This window comes from Lepisma saccharinum, chromosome 3 (assembly GCF_977018435.1).
Source record: "Lepisma saccharinum chromosome 3, izLepSacc3.1, whole genome shotgun sequence".
Lineage (NCBI taxonomy): Eukaryota > Metazoa > Arthropoda > Insecta > Zygentoma > Lepismatidae > Lepisma > Lepisma saccharinum.
In genome coordinates this window covers 114,433,305-114,455,460 of record NC_139231.1, presented here as the reverse complement: position 1 = coordinate 114,455,460, position 22,156 = coordinate 114,433,305, and the positions used below count along the sequence as shown (strand labels likewise).

At 37.9% G+C, this 22,156-nt stretch overlaps 2 protein-coding genes across 6 annotated transcripts in view; both read right to left on the bottom strand.

The window, feature by feature from the left end:
* Positions 1–1,571, bottom strand: part of LOC145985333 (transmembrane protein 117-like) — a 241,652-nt gene extending 240,081 nt beyond the window's left edge. For all 3 annotated transcript variants that reach the window (XM_083119225.1, XM_083119226.1, XM_083119227.1), the window contains exon 1: positions 1,476–1,571. The gene's annotated coding sequence lies outside the window, so the exon portion shown is untranslated. The remainder of the gene's footprint in view (positions 1–1,475) is intronic.
* Positions 1,572–15,695: 14,124 nt separating this feature from the next.
* Positions 15,696–22,156, bottom strand: part of Nrt (Neurotactin) — a 229,208-nt gene continuing 222,747 nt past the window's right edge. For all 3 annotated transcript variants that reach the window (XM_083119214.1, XM_083119217.1, XM_083119216.1), the window contains one exon: positions 15,696–18,340. In XM_083119214.1, coding sequence (XP_082975340.1) covers positions 17,781–18,340 — 560 coding nt within the window. In that variant the 3' untranslated portion in view covers positions 15,696–17,780. The remainder of the gene's footprint in view (positions 18,341–22,156) is intronic.

The window sequence follows — 22,156 nt, the reverse complement described above, 5'->3', positions numbered from 1 at the left end:
ATACAGAGTGAGTTAGTAAGTGAGAGAGAGAGAGAGAGAGAGAGAAATAGATATTATATTTGGTAGGATGATATTATTATTATCTGGGTTAACAATGTTTACAGCTGGATTTGGGGCTAATTTTTAATATGATTTAAGGAAAATTATTGCTCTATCTACATTAAGACAACTTGGGCTAATAATATTGACATTGAACATTCTGATAATAAATTACTAAACAATATGAGACCAGCCACATTACCATAGTATACCAGAAGCCCAAATATACGCACACTGTGGTTACTGGCGTGTAGTATGGACACGTGCTTGCCTCTGTAAAAGCTTCAATTTTAAGTCTGCTAATCGGGACTGGACTTGCAGAGTAAACTGGGATGCGAGAAACCACTAAAAAATGTGCCTCCACGGGAAATCTAGCTTCTTTCATGCAGTGGTTATCGTATCGTGCTACGAACTCATGAGTAATAAGTTCCATCGCTGGATAAAACACAGATGTGTGCTTGATTATCATATGCTTCGTTAGTCTGATCATCCTCATCGTCGCGACTAACATAGGTATGCAGAGAAGCGACGCAAATTGACCTAAACAGAAACGTTTGAGCAGAAATTGAATGAATGTGTGGAAAGTCTTTGAAATCGTGTGATAAGATCGAGTCTCGAACCGCCGAATATCGGAATGGGGCAGCGGCATTCCTGCCCTGGGCTGTTTGTCCGACTGCATGCGGCATCTAACACGACTCCCTATACCGCATTACACACGTGCAAGTACAGAACCAATCAGTAAAGCCTGAGGTTTCTAGTAGGATTGGCGTCTAGGAAAGAAGATAGGGAGTTGAGTCAAGGTGCAGAGTCCAGAAAAGAATAGTGGGGAAGCGAGAAATAAGAAGCCCGATAAGACAAGTGAGGGTTAGTTGTAATGCCAAGCCGATCAATAGATGGAAAAGCACGCGGTGAGGCTGTTGCCGTGACGGCACCCTATTCAGGAACCAGTGTTTTTCTTACATTCTTTTAGTATCACTGTGGATCCAAGACAAATTGAGAACAATTAAGTTTTCCGCAGAGGTTAAAAACTTAACCAAAGTGCGACAGTATGTGTTGACCAACGGACAGCAGTGTTTTTAAATTCACTTCTCAAACTCACGGATTAGTAAAGCGTTGTAGGTTGAAACTAATCCTTTTAATAGGCTTTGGGTGCTAATTTATTGCGGGAAATGCGAATAAGATAGCAATAGACGCGACAAGGGTCATCACAGGTGTTGAACGTATATGACTGTTGCAACACTGGTACAACGTTCGCGTTGATTCGTTTTGGGCACATCGCTCGAGCTAATGATCGCAGAATGATTCACATTTGTTTATATGAACATAACGTTGATTGTTAAGGATGGGAAACGCACAGAAACTGCAGTAGAGCACATCATGACAGTTAAGCGTCGACATTCTGAGACGAGCGCCAATAAATCAATGCGTGTACTCACCGTAATCCACAACGCGGCTCCCTTCAGGCGTTCCGTTACGAAATCCCGAATCTGCATCCACATTTTTTTACCTCACCGTTTGACAGACCAGCTCGGTCGCCATGACAGAACTGATCCACCCCATGCACTGTGCTGCCATCTGTTTTCTACCGCCCTCCCTCCTCCAGTTTCAAGTTCGCGCTTGCGCCGCAAAAGATGCCAACAGATGTCACCAGCGTTCGCTATGCCATCCAGTTTCCCACTTGTCTTGGGGAAGGTAAAGGCACAGATAAGTGCTTATCTGTGGTAAAAGTTAAATTAACCCTTGCCGATTGCACAGAGGGGAGTGGTGGAATAACTGCGAAATGGACTAAATGCGAAAGGACACAGCCATGAAATGTAACACAGGATTAAACGCAAAAGGAACAAGTTCGAAAGGTTAAACGCGAAACGGATTAAGCGCGAACGGAATAATCGCGAAAGGTTTAAGCGCGAAACGAATTATAGATAAACAAATTAATTCCGGAACCAAAATTGAGCACAGGAATAAGCGCGAAACGAATTATAGATAAACAAATTAATTCCGGAACCAAAATTGAGCACAGGAATAAGCGCGAAACGAATTATAGATAAACAAATTAATTCCGGAACCAAAATTGAGCACAGGAATAAGCGCGACAGAAACAACCGCGAAACGGATTAAGCGCGAAACCACAATTGAAAACCGGATTAAGCGCGAAAATTTCACTTTCGCGCTTAATCCTTTTCGCTGTTGTTCTGGCGACCCATACTGTCATGAAAGCCACGGGCGTCGTTATTGGAGGGATATTGGGAACACGCTCGTACATAATAAAGAAAATGCATTAGTGTATTATGTAGTGTCCGAAGACGAGGGCCAACATAATATATGTTTATTTTGGGTCATTGTAGGCCAGAAAAAGGTGTCTTTGTTTGCCTTTTTCGGCGTTTTATGGCTTATTGGTCCTTTTTTTTAGGTCTTAACGGCTTTTTTCTTGCAACTTCACCTTCTTTCGACTACGTTTTTATTGCCCATTCTCAATTCGAATCATCATCAGTTCATCACCTCTTAAACATCCTTTCTGTAGTAAAGAAATAAAAAAAAGAGAGAAATAAATATATTTGAACCGATCCCTGAAACGAGAGAAAAGCATTTTTGATATTTTTAGGTCTTTGTATAGTTTTTTTTTTTTGGCAATTTATAGGTCTTCAACTTCCGAGCCGTAAGCAGCATGTCCTTCCCCCTAATAACACAAAAATGAGAACGCGCACTAGCAAGAGGCCTTGCGCTTCAGGGTGCTCTCGTGCCAGATAAAAATAATTGTTTGTGTACGGTTTATTATGAGTTTTCCAATAGCAAAGCGCCAATAAGGGAAGGATTGGAATGTACCCTATTTGGCAAAATGTTGAACGTAGATCTGCAGCTAATAGGCTCTCTTCAAGCCATTTTGTTTCCATGAGCCTTACACTCTGGTCAGTGGGGTGGCGAGGATTTCCTTAAAATGATTTTTGTAAAGAATGTTATTTGCCATATCTTCCTGTTTTTGTCATTCTTCTTTTTTTAGAAATACCGGTCAAAAGCGGAGTGTGACCCACCAACACTCCCCTTGGTCACGACACTAGCGCTGACGGTACTAGGACAAATTGCTCACTGTTCTAACATTCCTTGATGTGAAAGGTCAGGCCACACAAACTCGGCAAGGAGAATATAGTACAGCTATCCAACAGTATGCTATTTGAAAAAAAAAAAAACAATTAATTTATCCATCCCCAATCCATCAAATATCTATAAATTTATTTCGATAAACATGATTTTATATATTCTATACCTCCAAAGGCTCCCCCCCCCCCTTCGAGCGTGAAGTGGAAAATATGGCTGGGAGGGTGTTTGGTCGAGCCTTGATGTTAGCTGGGGGATGCTAACATGGTGACAATAAGACAAGCTGTGGGGTTCTTTTCGAAAATTTTGCTTTTTGGGGGAATACAATTCACGCTTCCAGCCCCCCTTTCACAAGCAACAACATATCTAAACCCATAAAGTGCCCGGGTACTCTAGGCTAACAACTCAATCACCGAAAACATTCGATACATTTATGATCATCTAAGGTAGAATTTTTTTTTATTTTCATCGCAAAAGGAGGTTCCAACACTCTTCACCTCTATGACTATGGTAGACAACTTTTACTATCCTTGATCTTTCACTATCCTACCTAATATACTTAATTTATTATGACATGGAAAATTGGATCTGGCCAAGTTTTCCAAATATAACAAAGAAGTACATCACTACAACACGAGGAATAACTCAAATTTCGCAGTTCCAATGCATAACACATCACTATTCGAAAAGGGTCCAAAATCCACAGGCATCCTCCACCTGTACAATAAGTTACCAAATCACATAACTACTGAACCAATAGCCAAATTCAAAAACCTACTATCAAATCATCTGTTTACCATTGCTTTTACTCAATGAGGAAATTTATGAACATCTAATATATCAACCCACAAGTGTGTTGATGGATTGGAGGTTCATGGATTTCATCCACAAAATTGCAATTGAAAATATAATCAATAGTTCCAACATAGACGATAGACCGACAATAGGCTGGATGCCATCTCACATCTCATATCTGTTGTCATTTGTTATAAGTCTTACCTCTATATTATCTCATAATATTTCATCTAATCTTTTAATCCATTCCAGATTATCTTTATATTGTAACCTCAAATGTCTTGCTGATGTTACTATTGTATATAATAGACTATATCAGTAATACAAGCACACATCTGCCAGCCGCTAAGGTATCATTTCATTGTATCAACTCACAATGTTATATTATCGTTTTTCATTGTTTTAGTATATTGTAATGTGAACACAAATTGACATGTCCAACATAACAGCATGTAAATGCAAACATGTGATTCAATGATGAAATAAATCTAATCTAATCTAATCTTGCATTTTGTAAGTAATCATGCTAATATCACAAGAATTTTTTTCTTCATGAGTGAAAGAAAGTATTAATGAAAAATGCAAATGTCAGTCTCTTTCTAAAATTAATTTAGTGTGTTCAAATTTTGTATTCAAAGTATTATCACACAATACAACGTTTTAGTCCTTTTTAGAGTTTTTTAAACTTCAAATAGTAGACCTATCTCATTTCCCTGCAGCCGACCTCCATGGTAAGCACAGTGCGCTATGAGTCCGGGTTCGAATCCCAGTCTGGGCATTCTTTGCGAGTGTCTCTTCCTGGCCCTTCTTTTTTACTTTTAAGGGTGTGTTTTACTTATTTGGTTTATTTTACTTAGTTTTACTTAGCTTTTGTACCACTCTTGGCTAATTGCGACATTCATCAATTTCGTCATATCATCACTCATTCTCATCTTCGCTGGCCCATTCTGACATCCCTGCATACGGAGGTTCAAGACTTGGTTGCATCATCTGCTTTCAATAATCCAAATTCTTTCCAAATTTTCTGTTGTGGTCATTTTACGTCAACAGATCTGATTAATTGCAACGATGATGATAAATAGACTAATAAAGCATATGATGTGACAAGCAGATATCTGTGTTTTATCCAGCAATGAAACCTAGGACCCATGGGTTCGTAGCACGATATGATAACCACTCCACCAGAGAAGCCAGATTTCCCGTGGAGGCACACATTGTGTAGTGGTTCTTTGCATCCCACTTTACATTGTAAGTTCATCCCCGATTGGTGAACTTAAAACATATTAAAATTTTAGGTTTTAAACCCTGGCATAATATGTACATTTTTAAAAACTACAAACTGAGTATACTCCAATGTCCATATTTCATTTGATATCATGATCAATGAAAAGCAATTTTGAAAAGAAAGCTTTTTCATTCAGTATAGGAGCTTGGTGTTATGTAGATAACACGTTCAGTCAGACAACAGCCAAGAAAATACCATTATCCACCCTCTGTGAATGTATTGAGGAGGTATCTAGGTATGCCTACTTCCTATTATAGTTTCAGTCCTCATCAGAATGCCATTTTACTTCAAAGAAAGTTCCGAAAGATAAGTTTCCCTCTAACAACCACATGTCAAGTTGACGTGGTGCCAAGTAAATCCTCCTCTCAAAACTTTCCCACCAACGGCATCTGTCCAAAAACTGACAGCTTTTGTCAAGTTCACATGGAGTAAATGAGATGTTACCAATTCAGTTTCTTTAGAGATTTCTGAACATGAGGTTGCTGTTGCGTTATCTTTACTAGCTTGTGTTATTGTGCTGTGCTATTTTTTTATGTACACAATGTGGAAATCTTGGAAGTGTTACATCCTCGAAGTTCGTGTTGGATGTCTAAACACTGTAGGTAAAAGAGGCAACAGTGCTTCTCAGAAAAACAGGTGCTGGCTCGAAACCAGACAATGTGTCCTGTCGGTATCCTCTGTAGCTGTGTCAAAGATACCGAACTGGCGTTCCCATGAAGACTTAAGCTATACAAAAACTAGTTAACAGAAAATTAATTCACATGAACATTTAACTGTATGCTGTTTTTTTTTTAATTTGAGACAATGACATAGTTAATATTACCAGCAATTGTCCATTTCACCACATTTGTCGAGATGAATACATTATAGAGAACACACCTTTCCAGTTAAATGTTAAAAATACCCTAGGAAACCAAACTCTTCCTCAGGATTGGGCACATAACCATCAACTTCAAACACATTATGTTCGTGTAAAACATGACATTTAGACTAGTTTGGACATAATATCTGTAGTAGACATATTCAAAACAAATTATATTTTCAGATTATGTTTGTGAGCAAACAAATCTATACACTGAGGAATTGATTATCGAAGACTGTATAAAACAAGAGGTCTCCTTTAATGAAAAACCCATACATCAGAGTGTATCACATGTACAGTCCTGCCACATTTGGTCAAGGCAAACTACTTCCAGTAGTATGCAGGATGCTGCTTCTGATAGGCTCTAAACTTTTTAATGTGATTGGCTGATACCTTTCGTCATCAAAATCGTGCCTGAGGGGGAGTCTGGTCACGATCAGCGGCGGCTGGTGGTTCTGAATTAGGTGAAGGGCTAGTATGAAGATAAAAAATTAGATCAATAGTTACACATAGTACTTATAAGAAAATGGTTTTAGTGGGTTTTATAGTTAGAGAATTCTACATATGGGGCATCATTCCATTATCAAGGGTGGGACACGACTACATTTTTGATATTATAGTAACTATTCTACAGTTAGTTAAGCAACATTTTTGTTACAGTTTCTGTGCAATAAAATATGAAACTTAACACTGTTGATTAAACATAACTACCCTTCCTTCGACGACGCCTTCTTACCTTATGCATCTGAAACTACGAAAGTGGTTTTCCTCGTATGCTAACTCTACCTCCTCCATTGTTTTTGGCTCATCTTTCCAAAACCTCAGCAACACACTATAGTTAACTGATCTAATTTTCTATATTACCCAAATTTATTTCTACCAGACCTTCACCTAATTCAGAATCACTAGCTGCTGTTGGTCACAATCGTCGATACTGTAAAACGACAGCTGTGCATATGCCGTTTATTAGCAGGCACGCCAGATTGACAATTTACGTTTTACGTATTTTTGTGCTCAAAACTTGTTTCAAAACAGCTCGAAACATACATGGTACTCGTACACCTGACAACAAAAGAAAAAGTAGGCAAATTCAATCACTATTTTTATTCTGTTTAATTTCCACACCAAAACAATAATGAATTGAAATCCGAAAGTCCATAAGCAGAGGTAGGTCAACACTTGCTTCAAATCAACAGAATTCAATTCCTTTAAACAACACAGGATGTGGTGTGTATACAGGGTTAGTCAAAAGTATCGGGACAGGCCAGTAATAACGAGATGCGTGGACGGAGCAAAATCACATGTTGCAAGTGGGTATTGGTGCGGAAACTGCATTGAATAGGGGTGTGGCCATCTTGGATTCCGCCATATTGGATATCACACAATATTTTCAAATGGAAAGGGGTATGTATGACACATCAATTTAGGCTAGAATCGTCCCACAAACGACAATCCGAACTCAGTTTGGACCTATCGCCATTCGTGGAAGAGATAGGGTGTGCTACGTTTGACTGCAAAAAATTAGATTTGTCTGAGAGAAACGTTTGGACGGAGGACAATCACATGTTGCAAATTAATATTGGTGTGGAAACTGCAATGAATGGGGGTGTGGTCATCATGGCAGCCATCTTGGATTCCGCCATATTGGATATCACACAATATTTTCAAATGGAAAGGGGTATGTATGACACATCAATTTAGGCAACAGTCGACGGGAAGCAGTTTGAGCACTTGCTTTGATGCATTCTGTAACTCAATGTCATGTTTTCTTGTTCATGCTCTCTGTAATTTCCAGTGTACAGTTACCCACAGGAATACAGTAAACAATAATTTCAGACCAATCTCATTTTTTGCAGTCAAACGTAGCACACCCTATCTCTTCCACGAATGGCGATAGGTCCAAACTGAGTTCGGATTGTCGTTTGTGGGACGATTCTAGCCTAAATTGATGTTTCATACATACCCCTTTCCATTTGAAAATATTGTGTGATATCCAATATGGCGGAATCCAAGATGGCTGCCATGATGGCCACACCCCTATTCAATGCAGTTTCCGCACCAATACCCACTTGCAACATGTGATTTTGCTCCGTCCACGCATCTCGTTATTACTGGCCTGTCCCGATACTTTTGACTAACCCTGTATAATGAAAATAGCGATAAACAGCTCGATTACTATTATCTTTGCTGTTGGCTGTACAATTAACAGAAGTTCAAGGTGGGAGCAAGTTTCAAGAACATTTTAAATTTTATTAACATTATAATGTAATTGCAACATTATAATTTTCTATAGAAAATGTATAAGCTCTCAAAAACTTGCAATCCTTTTCTCAACTCACCTGGTCAATAGCCCAAGACAATCTTTTCATCATTCCTTGCCAGGAAAGCTTCAAGACTTACTTCATTTCTATTTGCAGTTTATTTTTTTCAGTTGAAAATTTCAAAATTTGCATCAATATTATGATAAGATTGAACATTATAAAATAAAATTATAATATTACAATTTTCATTTAGATCTTCGAAACTTAAGAGTGGCCTGGAGGTTGGCATGAAAGTAGTTTCCTGGCCCGATACGATATAGAGACACCTAGCGACATATCAGAGGACTAGGAAGAGAACCTTCCTCCCTTCACCACCCCCTCCCCTCCGCGTGACTCCCGCAGTGAGGTTTCCAGGAAAAGGACACCCACCTGTTTCTTTTCATTCTGGTTTCGGAGGCTAAAATTTCTCCACTGGCAAAGCAATTCGCATTTCACTGCTTGCTGGCTGACTCTTGCATGGAGCGAGAAGTGGCAGGCTCCAGAGACAGAACCTTCATCACTGAAGTTTTGATTGAATAAATTTGGTTGATTACAGTGGCTACTATAATTTTGTTCAATTTTCTTGTTGAGGTTGGAATTATCAATTGAGAGTAAAGAAGGAGGTAGAGAATATCAGTTGAAAGAAAGTATTTTTTTGAAGGGGGTGTTTTTTTATACAAAATCGATATATAATAATAATGATAATAGTAAGGCAAGAATTAGTAACAATTATTATTTCAACTATTAACGAATCGAGTCCCTATTAGAGATGGGCAGGAGCGAAACTACCTGGAATTTAAAAATGGGAAACGTGGACATGCGTAATAACATATGGAAAAACTGAAAAGGAGAAATACGGACAAAACAATGTAACAAAATGTACAGTAGTAAAAAAGATGTCAGGAAACGATAGTTTAATATTGAACATACACTTTGATGAAGTAGTTTTCTTTGTTATGATCTGACTTAAGTCCCTTTGCACAGTTCTCATCGTTGGAGTTCACAGCAGCTTTAATCGGCCAAGGTTGATTGATTTTGTTTATTTTACTTCGCCTTTCTGCCACACTTGGCTAATGATGATATGATGTAATCGATGAAGAGACGCTCACGAAGGACACGTATGCCCAGACCGGATTCGAACCCGGGACCACTGGCGTCGTAACGAAATGAGATAAGTACTCCGCCACGGGGCCGGCTAATCGGCCAAGGGTGGGGACAAACTCTCAGTGGTGATGGGAATCTCCTGTGGAAACATATGACCAGTTCCTGCATCACATTAGTTGATCTCTCCTATTGTGATTTTTCCCAATGTTAATTGATTGCTTCCCAAGTGAAATTTCAGTCCAACTAATTATAGTATGATCTTCAAGATCAGCACTATACGTGTTACAAAGTACTCTTAAAAATATCGCAGTGAATTGGTCAAAATAAAGTGACAGAATTTCGAGGAGAGGCCGAGCCTCTGTGGACCCACACATGGCTACGCCAATATACGTAAGTAAACCCGTGGTGCTACAGCCCCTGAGGGCCAGAGCCCACCTACCGACTGCCGGCCTCACTTCCAGTCCAACCAGTTATGTGCGGTCAGCACGACGAACCCCTAATCTTTGTTGTAGGTTTCCGTGACTCATTCATAGCTTCCCAATCTCCTCACGATGGTGGGTGGCAACCGGTCCTATGCACGGGCCGAAATCTCAGGAGAAAAGTTGATACGTTTCCCCTAAGAGACTCGAACCTGCGCGCGTCCCGTAGACGGAACTCAAAGCATGATGCATCGGACCATACAGTCACAATGCAGAACAGCAGGCCCGTAGCCAGAATTTTATTTCGCGGGGGAAGGCTCATCCCTTATCAGCAGCTGCCATCTAAGGGCGAAAAAGTGGGGAATAGAACCCCTGAAGATGAATTTCTCAGTATATTACAAGTTATTGTACAAGATGTTTAATGTAAGTAACATTAATCACCGCTATACCCTATTTTAATTACATATTTGTAGGATTTCGGAACGGTCTTCAGCCTCACCCCCCCCCCCGGTCACGTGCCTGCGGGAGAAAATATACATAAGTGCTGATCCCTTATTCTGATTGGCGTTTTAAGAATAGAATATCCTTCAGATCATCTCTAAGACATGGTCTTTTAAAAATCAGTTCTAGAGAAGAAACCTTGTCCAATTCACGTTTTCAACTTGTTTCCTTGTGTAGTTTTTAAAGCAGAGAAAAGTTATCACAATTGGTAATCTGGTGAACAAGATCGACGTCGAATATGTAATTGAAACAAAAATTTTAATGTTCGTACCACGATGGTTTTACTGACTGAAAAGTTTATGTTTCACAATTTTGATTGAGCAGAGGGGGCTCTCTCATTGCACCAACCGCCGCCAACCTTATGATAATCGTTTGAGTATCTTGAGTTTCTGTTTTAAGTCTACTTTATATACACATAGACTAATCGGGACTGGATTTATATGTATAGTGGGATTGAACTAACTATTAGGCGTCCACCGGATACCAAACTCGGGACATTTTAAATTACAAGGGTCACCTTTACCATTATGCTATAGGGGATGCAAAATATATCTGAAACTAAGAAGAAATTTTGAATGGAATATAGAACGTAGGAGGCACCGTTCACATTGAAGGGGAAGACGCCAGGAAATTCTCCCTCCACTTTCCTAACCTGTACATCTCTAATTTGATTCTCAGCGAAGGCAAGAATTTTATCCAATATTTTATATCACTTTTGTTATTGTTAATGAAGAATTCGAAGTAATAATTTGTCTTTAAATCTCAAGTTAGAAAGTCAGCAAAAATTATGTTTTTATACTAAATTTTACATTAATTAAAGATTTGCAAAGAAACAGTAAACCTTTTTGTTGGTTGATTGATTTAGTGTTTTAAGTGCACTTTATGCACAGTAAGGCTAAGCGGGACTGGACCTACAGTTTAAAGTTGAATCCGAACCACTATGTCCCTCCACCGGGTATCGAACCTTGAACCCCTTGATTACAAGGCGACGACGCTACCACTGCACCATCGGGGAGGCCAGTGTAAACCTTTTCGTAATCATTCCACTCCAAAAACAGATGTTTCTGTTAGAGCCACATCAAGTTTGTTTGGAAGTAGTGATGTTCTATGACACACACACACACACACATATATCTCCTCAACAGGTCCTATAGACCAGCAATGTCAAACTCAATTCGTGAGTAGGGCCGCATAACGATAATGTCAAAACTATCCGGGCCACACATCTAGAACGCCAACACCTTAAAATCCAGAACTAAGTGGTTCGACCCAATGGGGCCGAGGGGGGGGGGGATTCCAGTGATTATTATTGCAGCATCGATATGTAAATTATATAGACCTCCCCCCATATTTTTTCATGGTTATAGTATTTTACATGTTACTTTCGAGTATAAATTGGTTACAATTGTAACTGTTTGTTGCAATTATAGTTTCGTTTCGCACAGATTTCACTGTTTTTTTTAACAAGCTTCTCAAAAGTCTGCAATAAGTTTTTTTGTTAGCATGAAACTCTTAATGCAGACAACAAATGTTTTGTCAGTCATTCTTGATCATTCGGCTGTTTCATTAATCTTAATTATGGAAAACAACTTTTCACCAAGGCAAGTGCAACCAAAATTAATAAAATTTCTACAGCAAAATAGCTTATTCGAGGATATTGCTATTGGAGATATAAGAAAAATCAAGGATAGCCCACCTTTACGAGTTGCACTGCAATTAAATAAGTTCCATTCGAAGTCAGGACTTGCACACGCATCATCAAAAGAAAAGGGAGCAGAGATTATTGCCCTTCGCACCCTCTGAAGTCTTGAAACCTGTTTCCAACTTCATCACGTAGTATTTTTACTGTGGACAAATATTCCTGTCATTCCTGGTATTCCTGAGAAGTTGGGAAGGACAAATTATAACTTTATTAAAAAGTTTTAATATAACGAAAGACTGTAATTTGCAAAATGGCCTCCACTTCCTTCAAAATATCAACTCTTGTGTCACGGGGAGGAATCATTCAAGAAGTTTTACTGTCATATCAAGATAAGAATCGCATCCACGAATGAAGGGAGCTAACCGAGCTAGCTCACAGACGTCCGTAATTTCGCATATTGTGAGCGAAAAGGCAACAACACGAACAATTTTCGCTTTCAATTGTTCATTGACTAAGTCATAAATCCTCTCCTCAACTGTATTTCTGATTTTTTTATTAGCGTTGCTTTTCTGCCACGTTTGCCTAATGGCGACGATGAGGATGAGTAATGATATGATGAAATTGATGAAGAAAACCCATGCTCAGGCCAGGATTCGAACCCGCAACCTCTGGTGTCGCAACGGGTTGTGCTAACCACTCCGCCACAGATTATGGCAAATTTATTTCGTTATAAAGAAATACTTCTGAATGAATTTACTTTATCAGGGTACACAATTTCTACGCTTTTCAGTATTCACTTCACAACAAAAGTAAGCATTTCACTTGAAAAATCTACATTCCTCTTCTATAGTCCTTTTCTTACTCCAACGAAGTTTGGGCAGCAATATGGTTCTCTGAAACTTTTACAGAAACTGGCTTTTCTTCCAGGTAAATCCTTGAAAATCAAGAAACAGACTCATAGGCGACAGAAAGTATGCACGCTGCCCTCCCCCAGCTGGCAAGATATTTTTGTACTTCAGAAGTAACCTGTAAATCAGCTTGCTTAGTTGACACAACACCTAGTCTATAATGGAATGTATACCTGTGTAGGGAAAATTGGTCAATGTGTTGAAGTTTGGATGAGTTTGTGACTACATCACGTAGTTAAGGTTGGCAAAATTTGTAAAAAATAGAAACTGCCCTGGCGAGGAAATTAATGTCAAATAGATAAAGAATATAATATTTATTGAGTATGAAAAAATGATGTTACTTTCAGTTGACGAAAGTAAAATTCCTGGTAATATTTTGCATGTTATTATAAGTAGTAATAATTCTTGCATAAATCTTCTTTGGTACTGTCATTCAAAGTCGTATTGCTTACCAATATTTTTGTGGAAATAAACAATTTGCGATTAAACAACAACCTTATTTTCATTACTTAATTCAAGTTATTTTGTGATCTCATTATTTTCATTATTTAATTTTTGTACTTGGTAAGTCTTTCGGGGGAAGGTTGGGACACCTGGACCCCCTACATACGTCCTTCGCGGTAGGGGTCGAGATAAAGTTACTGTGTCACTGGTTCCAATTCACGGTAAATATGCTCTGCTTCTCTACACTCAGACATACACAAACTCATGGCCTTCCTGCTTTCTTGCCTGGGAAAGAGGCAATAAATCAAGCTGTGACAGCTACGGGACCTTCTGACGAGGGGACGGAACCCAGCTGTGCAGAGGATTCAAACACCCGCGCGAACTAGCTCTCACCGTCAGCCTGAGGCAATTCGAACAGAGACATCTAATGGCCAAGCGGCGAACTATGATGAATGAAATTCGGCTGAAGCGGCCGTATCTTTCGCCGTCGATAATACATGACATTTTTAAACAATCATTTTTGGCTGTGCAAGTGACTTTTGAAAGAAAAGCCCTCCCCAGCTTAGTCGTAAAAGGATTGAGCATTACGTTAGTATGCATCATAATGGCCATTTTCGTTGGTGCTACCCACAAATCGTATTACCATTCTGTGCATATTTACGTATTTCCTTATGGGAAATTGAAAAAAAATAATGGAATTTGTGCACATTTATCGAACTGAAATTTCATAAATGTGTCATGTACTCAAAGTTTCATAAAGTAAGTTCACATCTACTGTGTGTTTTCCGGCAAATTTTTGTCCTAAAACGTTATATTCAACAAAATGCAAAAAAGCCCATGTTAAATTTAAGCACTTTCCACGGCGACCTTCGCCAAACTCCACCTCCCTCTTAAGAAGGGCAATAGGCAGCAAGGGGATGGCTTACTTAGCCAGGTGAATATTTTTCCTTCCATGGTATAGAGTGGTTATCATACCGTGCTGTGATACCATGGTCCCTTGGTTTAACACTGTGTATGCATGAGTATAGCATTGCATGTGTTCCATCATATAAATTTTATCATTCATTTTCATTGTCATGATTAACCCAAGAGTCAGAAAAGCAACATAAAATAACTGAAATTGAAAGAAAAGAGATTTCTTCCTTCTGCCACTCCTGTGCACACACATACCCAAACACACAAATGTATTAAGTCGATTTGACCTCACAACACACAAGATACGTACATCAGCTCACAAGTTAACAACATGTTATTGTTGAAATTGACAAGTGTTTGGGAAAGCTGGTAATCCTATTCAGAATTTGTCTGACTGGCAAATGCTGATAATACAATTATAATTTTTTGCCAGGAAAGCTTCAAATCATATTACTAGACCTCGGAATTTTAGGCCATTCCTCAGTTAAGAAAAATTTCATAAAGCATACCCCCAGCTAGAATGACATGCATAAACATCCCCCTATCTATACCCAAACTCAACTAAGCATTCCCCAAGCTAGGAAATACCACTTTGAACACTGGTATGATGCATGAGCAGTTCATATGCCATTTTATGGCTTTGGAGACCAGAAATTGATTTGGTCGGATGATCGCCCACCTCTGCTGAGGCATGTGGAAGTGAGCAGGGTAGGTCCTGACTAGGGATGGGCAATATCTGAAATTTGATATCGCGATAAATCAAGAAAATATCATCACAGATGACACGATATGATACTTTTTCCATATCATGATATCGGCGATATATTGTCTCCACAATATATAGTTCCCCAAATATCATGATGATATATCACCAACACGATATCACCGACATGATATAATTGCTAAAATATCATGATGATATATCGTCTAGTTGATATCGCCTGGATGATATTTTTTTCATATCTCGATATATCATCTGGTTGATACATCGCCCAACACTAGTCCTGGTCCGCAAGTGATGTTGGGCCACAGCTTATATTTGTATCTTACTGTTAATAAAAAAGTTGATTTCTTAACTAAAAAGATATTTTCTCTACTTGTGTACATTGTGAGTAAACCCACTTTCTTTGCACATTGGCACAGTGTTTATTTCATTTTTTTTTTTATTTTTTTTAATGTCTGAAAAATTTGCACTTTGCAGTATTCAGTAATGAATGTCTTACATAAAGATGTATTGCAAAACATAATCTCAATGGGCACAAAATATTTTACACTGTAAGTCATAAATAAAGAGGCTTTGTTCATAATAGTATGAGTGAGGTACATATACCTTCTATATTCGTAACTTCATTAACAACAAATGTAATAACTATTCTTATATACTGATTGATTCATTAATCTTTATTTTTTCACTGAGATCAAGTATTTAATATAATACAGGATTTTACATCAATATGAGTGTTGTTGTAGTCGTTGAAAATTTTACACATTTTTTGCTCTAATTTTTATTATTTGTTGTGAATCAATTTCTTCAACATGCTAATCTTTTTTGCACAAGTACATCAACCAAACACATGCGGTATGTGAAATATCTAGTAACACTGAAAAATCTGCATCCAAATTCCCATTTCTGGGAAAAAGCTTCATATTTTGTATATGCGGCCTACAAATATATTTAATATGTATGTATATATATATATATATATATTTATATAAACACTTATTATAGTTAACACTGAAAATATACAAAATACAAAACGCACATTTCACCACTTTCACACTTGTTTTATATATTTATATAAATACAATTGTATATTACATTCACTCTCATTACATTAGATGATATATTTATATATACAAATACAAACAGCAGTGATGCAGCCAAAAGATAGGAAAGAACTTCATTGCCAGGCACATCACAGAGAGAGAAACCAGAGTATAACTCCTATGAGTTTTCTTGATTCATGAATATTACAATATTAGTATATTAGAAGAAAGGTGTAACATTTTTTACAGGGAACACCAAATTCAATGTATACACTATGATGAAATGGATGGCAAATAGATTATATTTGTTCATATTGAATAACAGATTTTTTATGTAACTTTTAAGTTCATGACTTCTACAGTGCTCTAGTAAATTGACACAATTTCAAAAAGTAAAACTTTGTTTATGACTATTTATTCTATTTTTCTAGTTCATTGCATAAGAATGAGAAATGAATAAGTGCTATATCAGAATAAATTAGAATTTATACAATTTATATTTGTAAGAAGTACAGAGTACTGGTAACTACAATTCATAGTGTAAAGAATTACAAAAATATTTCTATCTTATTGTCCACTCATGTTCACACACCTGCTACTCTTTAATGAAATCACATTAGTAAAATTTGTCGTGTCAAGATTACAACAGTCTTGCCATGAATTATTAAAATAGTAAATTAACATTTTCCTTTCACTATGATTTTGTGTTCCTTAAGTTACACAAAAATGTACAGTCATGAGTTTTGTGCAAGTTACAATTCTGGCCACACCACTGAAATATATTATTTAAAAAAACTACAACTTGAAGAGTTTTTAAAAAATTAAATTTGTGAGGAATTCGGAATGCAGAATCACAACAATGCAGCTAAACTAATAGTTTTTTCTTGATCCCATATGACCTGCAAAAAAATGTCTATTCCAATATGTTATGTTTCCAGTATCTTTTTTGATTTGAAATTAAAAAATTCTCCAAAAATATTAAAGCCCATAAAAACATGTAAAAATATACTGTAAAACACTCAAGTCACAGTGAAAATCTAAATAAACTACATACACTTAAACTATAATATCTTCACTCAGTCTCCACACGTTAATATTCAATTTGTATGTCCACAATTTACACATTTTTTTTAATGTTCAAGCTTTTTTCATATTGCTTAAAAGCTATGCAATATTTTGATAAAAACATTTAAAAAATGCTTTCATAAAATGCCTGCTGCCATAGGTAGGGCAATTTCATTGATTTCAGACATATGCCTGAAGATATACAAAGTTCATCACAGCAAATTCTAGGGACACAGATGTTACCAGAGGAAATTGCAAGAATCACAGACATAACAACAAAGAAAAATAAAAAAAAAATGAGGTCACAGGTACATCAATTTATGATGTGTGGTATTAAACACATATTCATAGTTGAAAAATACAAGCTATGAACACCAATATAGCAACTTTTATCGTTTAATCAATCAGTGTATATGTTATCATTTTTATATTTTGCATTGAAGAATTCTAAATTGTACACTTTTAATGTCACACCACAGGAAAAGCTTAGTAAACACTGAGAGTAAAGATGCTAACGTTTATCGAGCAATAAACAGAGAGTTTCAGAACATCTGGGTATCATCTCAGATATGTATAAATGATGAACATTGATTTACTTTTAAGCATGGAAGGTTTCACATTTTTCTTTTCAAATATTCCCCTCAATCAACTCTGCTGTAATCTGGCACAATTTTGAATTCTCTCCAGAATTCACAGTTAGGATACTGGAAGTCAGTTTGAATATCTTGATCAACCAAGTAAATATGTCGTCCCATCCTCTTATCAAGGGTAAGCTCACTGTTTTTGACAAATCCATAAAAGAGCTGCTGCATGTTTCGCACAAACTTCTTCTGACTTTCCGTTGCAGGCCTGTAGTTTCCAAGAATAGCCGCAATATCCGATGCACCGTCAGCTACAGGTTCATCTCCGTGTGTGGTGTACCTTGTTTGCCGGGCAACATAAAAGTATACTCTGTTGAAGTGCTTTGCCGATGACGATGCCAAATTGTATAGAGGGCAGATGGTTTTAATATCACTAACCATTGTTATGTACTGAAGCCATTCCGTTATGTTGGACTTTTGATAGCGCTGAAGAGCCAGTGGTGGGACAGAACCATTAAATGAACGTAGCTTCATTTCGACATACTCCTTGTAGCTGTAATCTCTACTCCATTTAGTGTAAGAATCATGAGCACCAAATGCCTCTGCATGGGAAGTTGTTCCTGCAATGAAAGTAAAAAACATGGTAACTTTATATTTGAATCCAGCCAAAAACAATCCGCAGTGGAAGCCTGATTTTGTATTCCAGATGTTACTTTTTCCTGCTTTATATATTTTACCTTTCTGATCTAAATGAAATGGAACTGCATGCATTATAACTTCTTTAGCTTCAATCACCTTGAAAATGTATAACTGAGGTTCTCCTTTATAAAAACTTCCAAACTTTATGATAAGAGAGTAGTAAAATATTTTAACATTCACTACTCTTAAGCTTAGCTGTAATATAGAAAGTATCATTAGCATTTTAATTATAAATTTTCATGATTTAAAGTCTACTTTCACCACCACAGCAAATTCAAATGCAAATATCTAAGAAGCGAAATTTTTCTATATAAAAGAAAGAGATAGGTGGTGTAAAAAAAGTAAAGTAAAGTAAAAAGTAAAGTGTTCCCCTGTGCATAGCACCACACCATGAAGGCATATAGGGGGTGTGGGGGTAACGCCCCACACTTTCTTGATCCGGTCCTGAGTGGGGGTGATGTGATCAGCATCACGCCCCTGACCGCCTTTACTCCCCCAGGGTTTCCCCCAGGTACCCATGTTATTCGACGCTGGGTGGGCGCCGGGGCCGCTTCCACCGTTAGAAAAGTTCCCGGATTTGAACCGGCCGGGGATCGAACCCGGGACCTTGAGCATGGTAGTCAGACGCGTTACCGACTGAGCCACCACGGTGTGCTGGATAAAAAGGCAAAGGTCTGTCTCAGATTAATTCCAAAAGGAAAGAAGCAGGGAAATCCATGACTTGTACCTAGCCGTACTCCAGACATGGTGAGGAAAATCAAAGCCCTTGTTTCTGGCAGCAACACAGACACACAATGAACCATTGCATGCAAGTGGAGAACATCACTAAAACTGTGAACACATCATCAACCAGGATTTGAAGTTGGAAACGCATCACAAGAGCAGAGTTTATTGCCTCTTCGTATCATAGAAGGTCATCGTGTATGGAGAAGGGAATCCATATGGGAATCATCAGGCAGGACAAGGATGGACATTTTTTATGACTTTGGATGAAGCATATGTCTAACTGATTGCAAGAAACCCTGTGTGATTTACTGCCGTCCAAAGGGTGAAACACATTTTTAAGCATAGTACTCATAAAGCAAGAAAACAATTTTGAAAGAATTTTTTTGTTATTACTGGACACATCAATAATGGGAAGTTAGCCATTTGTTGTGTTGCCAGCAAGGCCAAATTCAACTCTACATGTTATCAATCTGAAGTTCCGACTCAAATTTAGCACACTTAAATTCCTGGTTCTATGTGGCAAACACAAATCAGGTCTGGGTGCATCAGGACAAGGCCTCCAATCATACTCTCATTGAACTCTTACATTCCTAGTGAGATTGGAGCAGGAAACAGGAATAAATGATATTCCTTTTAATAACATTTCAGTGAAGTCACTAGATGCATCTCCCATGGATTTTTGTACCTTTGGACTGCTGAAAAGGGCATTGGGAAACAGGTGGGATGGCTTATAGAAAGCCTGTGAGGAGGATTGGGAACAAATGGACACAACTGTTCTTTCCAAAACCCTTCTGCAATTAAGGTGCAGAGCTACAGCTATCATGCATACATAGACATCAAATTGAGCATTATCTACAGTGGAGACATAGCAATTTCTAAGATGAAATCCAATATACAGTCATTACCAGACATCCAAAACTAAGTTCTCTGCTGGTAGAACTGATATTTGGGAATAAGTGAAGATACTGTTTTTTTCGTATTTCAAAATATATTTTGAAACATTTTTTTGTCATGAACTATTTCAACTACACTTTGCATGATTGCATACACATAGGAGTGCTATATCCTACAATTTTGTTGTTTCCCTTTGTTTATTGTGATGGGCTGCAGGAGATCACTGTTGGAGTTGCGTTGATTCTTGTAAGAAAACACAATCACAAATGCACACGCTGATTCTTTTGAGACATCTATTTTCTACCTGTAATGCACTAACTACCATGAAGTATCACTGAAAGGCAATTCTAATCACTTTAGACGACTTATGTACTTAGTAATGTCCAGCTGTGGTTATCGCGATTCGCGCCATGTTGCTTCTCTCTCACTAACCGTTTTTCTCTACTTGGCGCCCACGCAAACAGCTGACACACGGACCACACACGCCATCTCTTGAGAACAAAAGCAATCCAACCCACATCATCAAAACCAAATAATGAAAACAAGAACACATTCCTATACATATTCCCCCCTCTTGATTGGATAAATTCCAATCAACAGATTTGCTAATTCAATTGTCATTAGGTAAGGGAATCAATTTGTTCACTGGTCTTTTAGTAAAACCAGTTGTTGATCTAATTTTTGCCACACGCACTACACCGTCTTTACCAGGAAACGTCTCTTCCACTACTGCTATTTTCCATGTAAGTGGAGGTGCGTTGTCTTCTTTGACCAGAACCACCATGCCTGGTTGAAGATTTTCTGTTGAAGCCGTCCATTTACGACGCTGTTGTAGTTCGTGGAGATAATCCTTCGACCATCTTTTCCAAAAATGTTGTTGTAATTGCTGAATGTGTTGCCATCTAGAAAGACTGTTTTGGGGCAAGTTAGTTAAATCAGGCTCAGGTATGGACATGAGAGGTGACCCTATAAGAAAGTGACCAGGTGTTAAGTAAAAGGTGTCACTGGGATTATCAGATATTGAGGTCAGGGGTCGGGAATTGAGGCATGCTTCAATTTGCGTTAACAATGTTGCAAGCTCTTTGTATGTCAAAGTAGCATTTCCCACTATCCTCTTAAAGTGATATTTCATAGACTTTACAGCGGCTTCGCACAATCCTGCAAAGTGGGGCGCGTTAGCTGGAATGAAGTGCCAGTTGATTCCATCTTTTATTGCAAAATCTTCAAGTCCACCTTTTAGCTGTTCTGCTTTGAAGAGTTGACTGAGTTCTCTCAGTTCTCTATTAGCTCCAACAAAATTAGTCCCGTTGTCACTGTATATGTTTTGACATTTTCCTCTTCTAGAAACAAATCTGCGTAGAGCAGCGATAAATGCGTCTGACGTTAAGGAAATAACTGCTTCAATATGCACTGCTTTAGTAGTCATGCACACAAATATAGCTACATATCCCTTGGTAGTGATTCTGCTTCTTCTGTTTGTTCTTATGATGCAAGGACCAGCATAATCTACTGCTGTATTTAAAAATGGACGTGATGGTGTGACTCTTGGGCTTGGTAATTGTCCCATGAGTTGATGTGACGCCTTGGCTTGCAACTTAAAACATATTAAGCATTTATGCAAGACAGATCTTACTGTTTGTCTGATATGTGGAATCCAGTATTCCTGTCTTAAAGAGCTTATCAACAATTGAGGCCCTGCATGTAATAAACGACGATGTTCTGATTCAATTATGAGTTGCGTCAGATGATGTTTGGTAGGCAAAATTAATTGATATTTGCTCTCATATGGCAATTCTGAATTTTCGAGTCTTCCACCAACTCGTAACAGCTGTCTGTCATCAATAAATGGATGAAGATCCTTGATAGGACTATTTTTTGATACTTGTTGTCCTTCTTCTAAGTCATGAATTTCTTGTGGAAATGAAATGCGTTGCACAATTAAGATACATTTCATCAGTACTGCACGTAATTCAACATAAGAAAAGTTTCCTGTTCTCTTCGAAACAGGATTCTTAACATTGTAAATGAATCTGTAGCATGTTGCTACTACACGAAGCAATCTCTGTAATGTGGAAAATCTCAGCATGAAATCTGCTTCTGTTCCATGTATCTTGCTA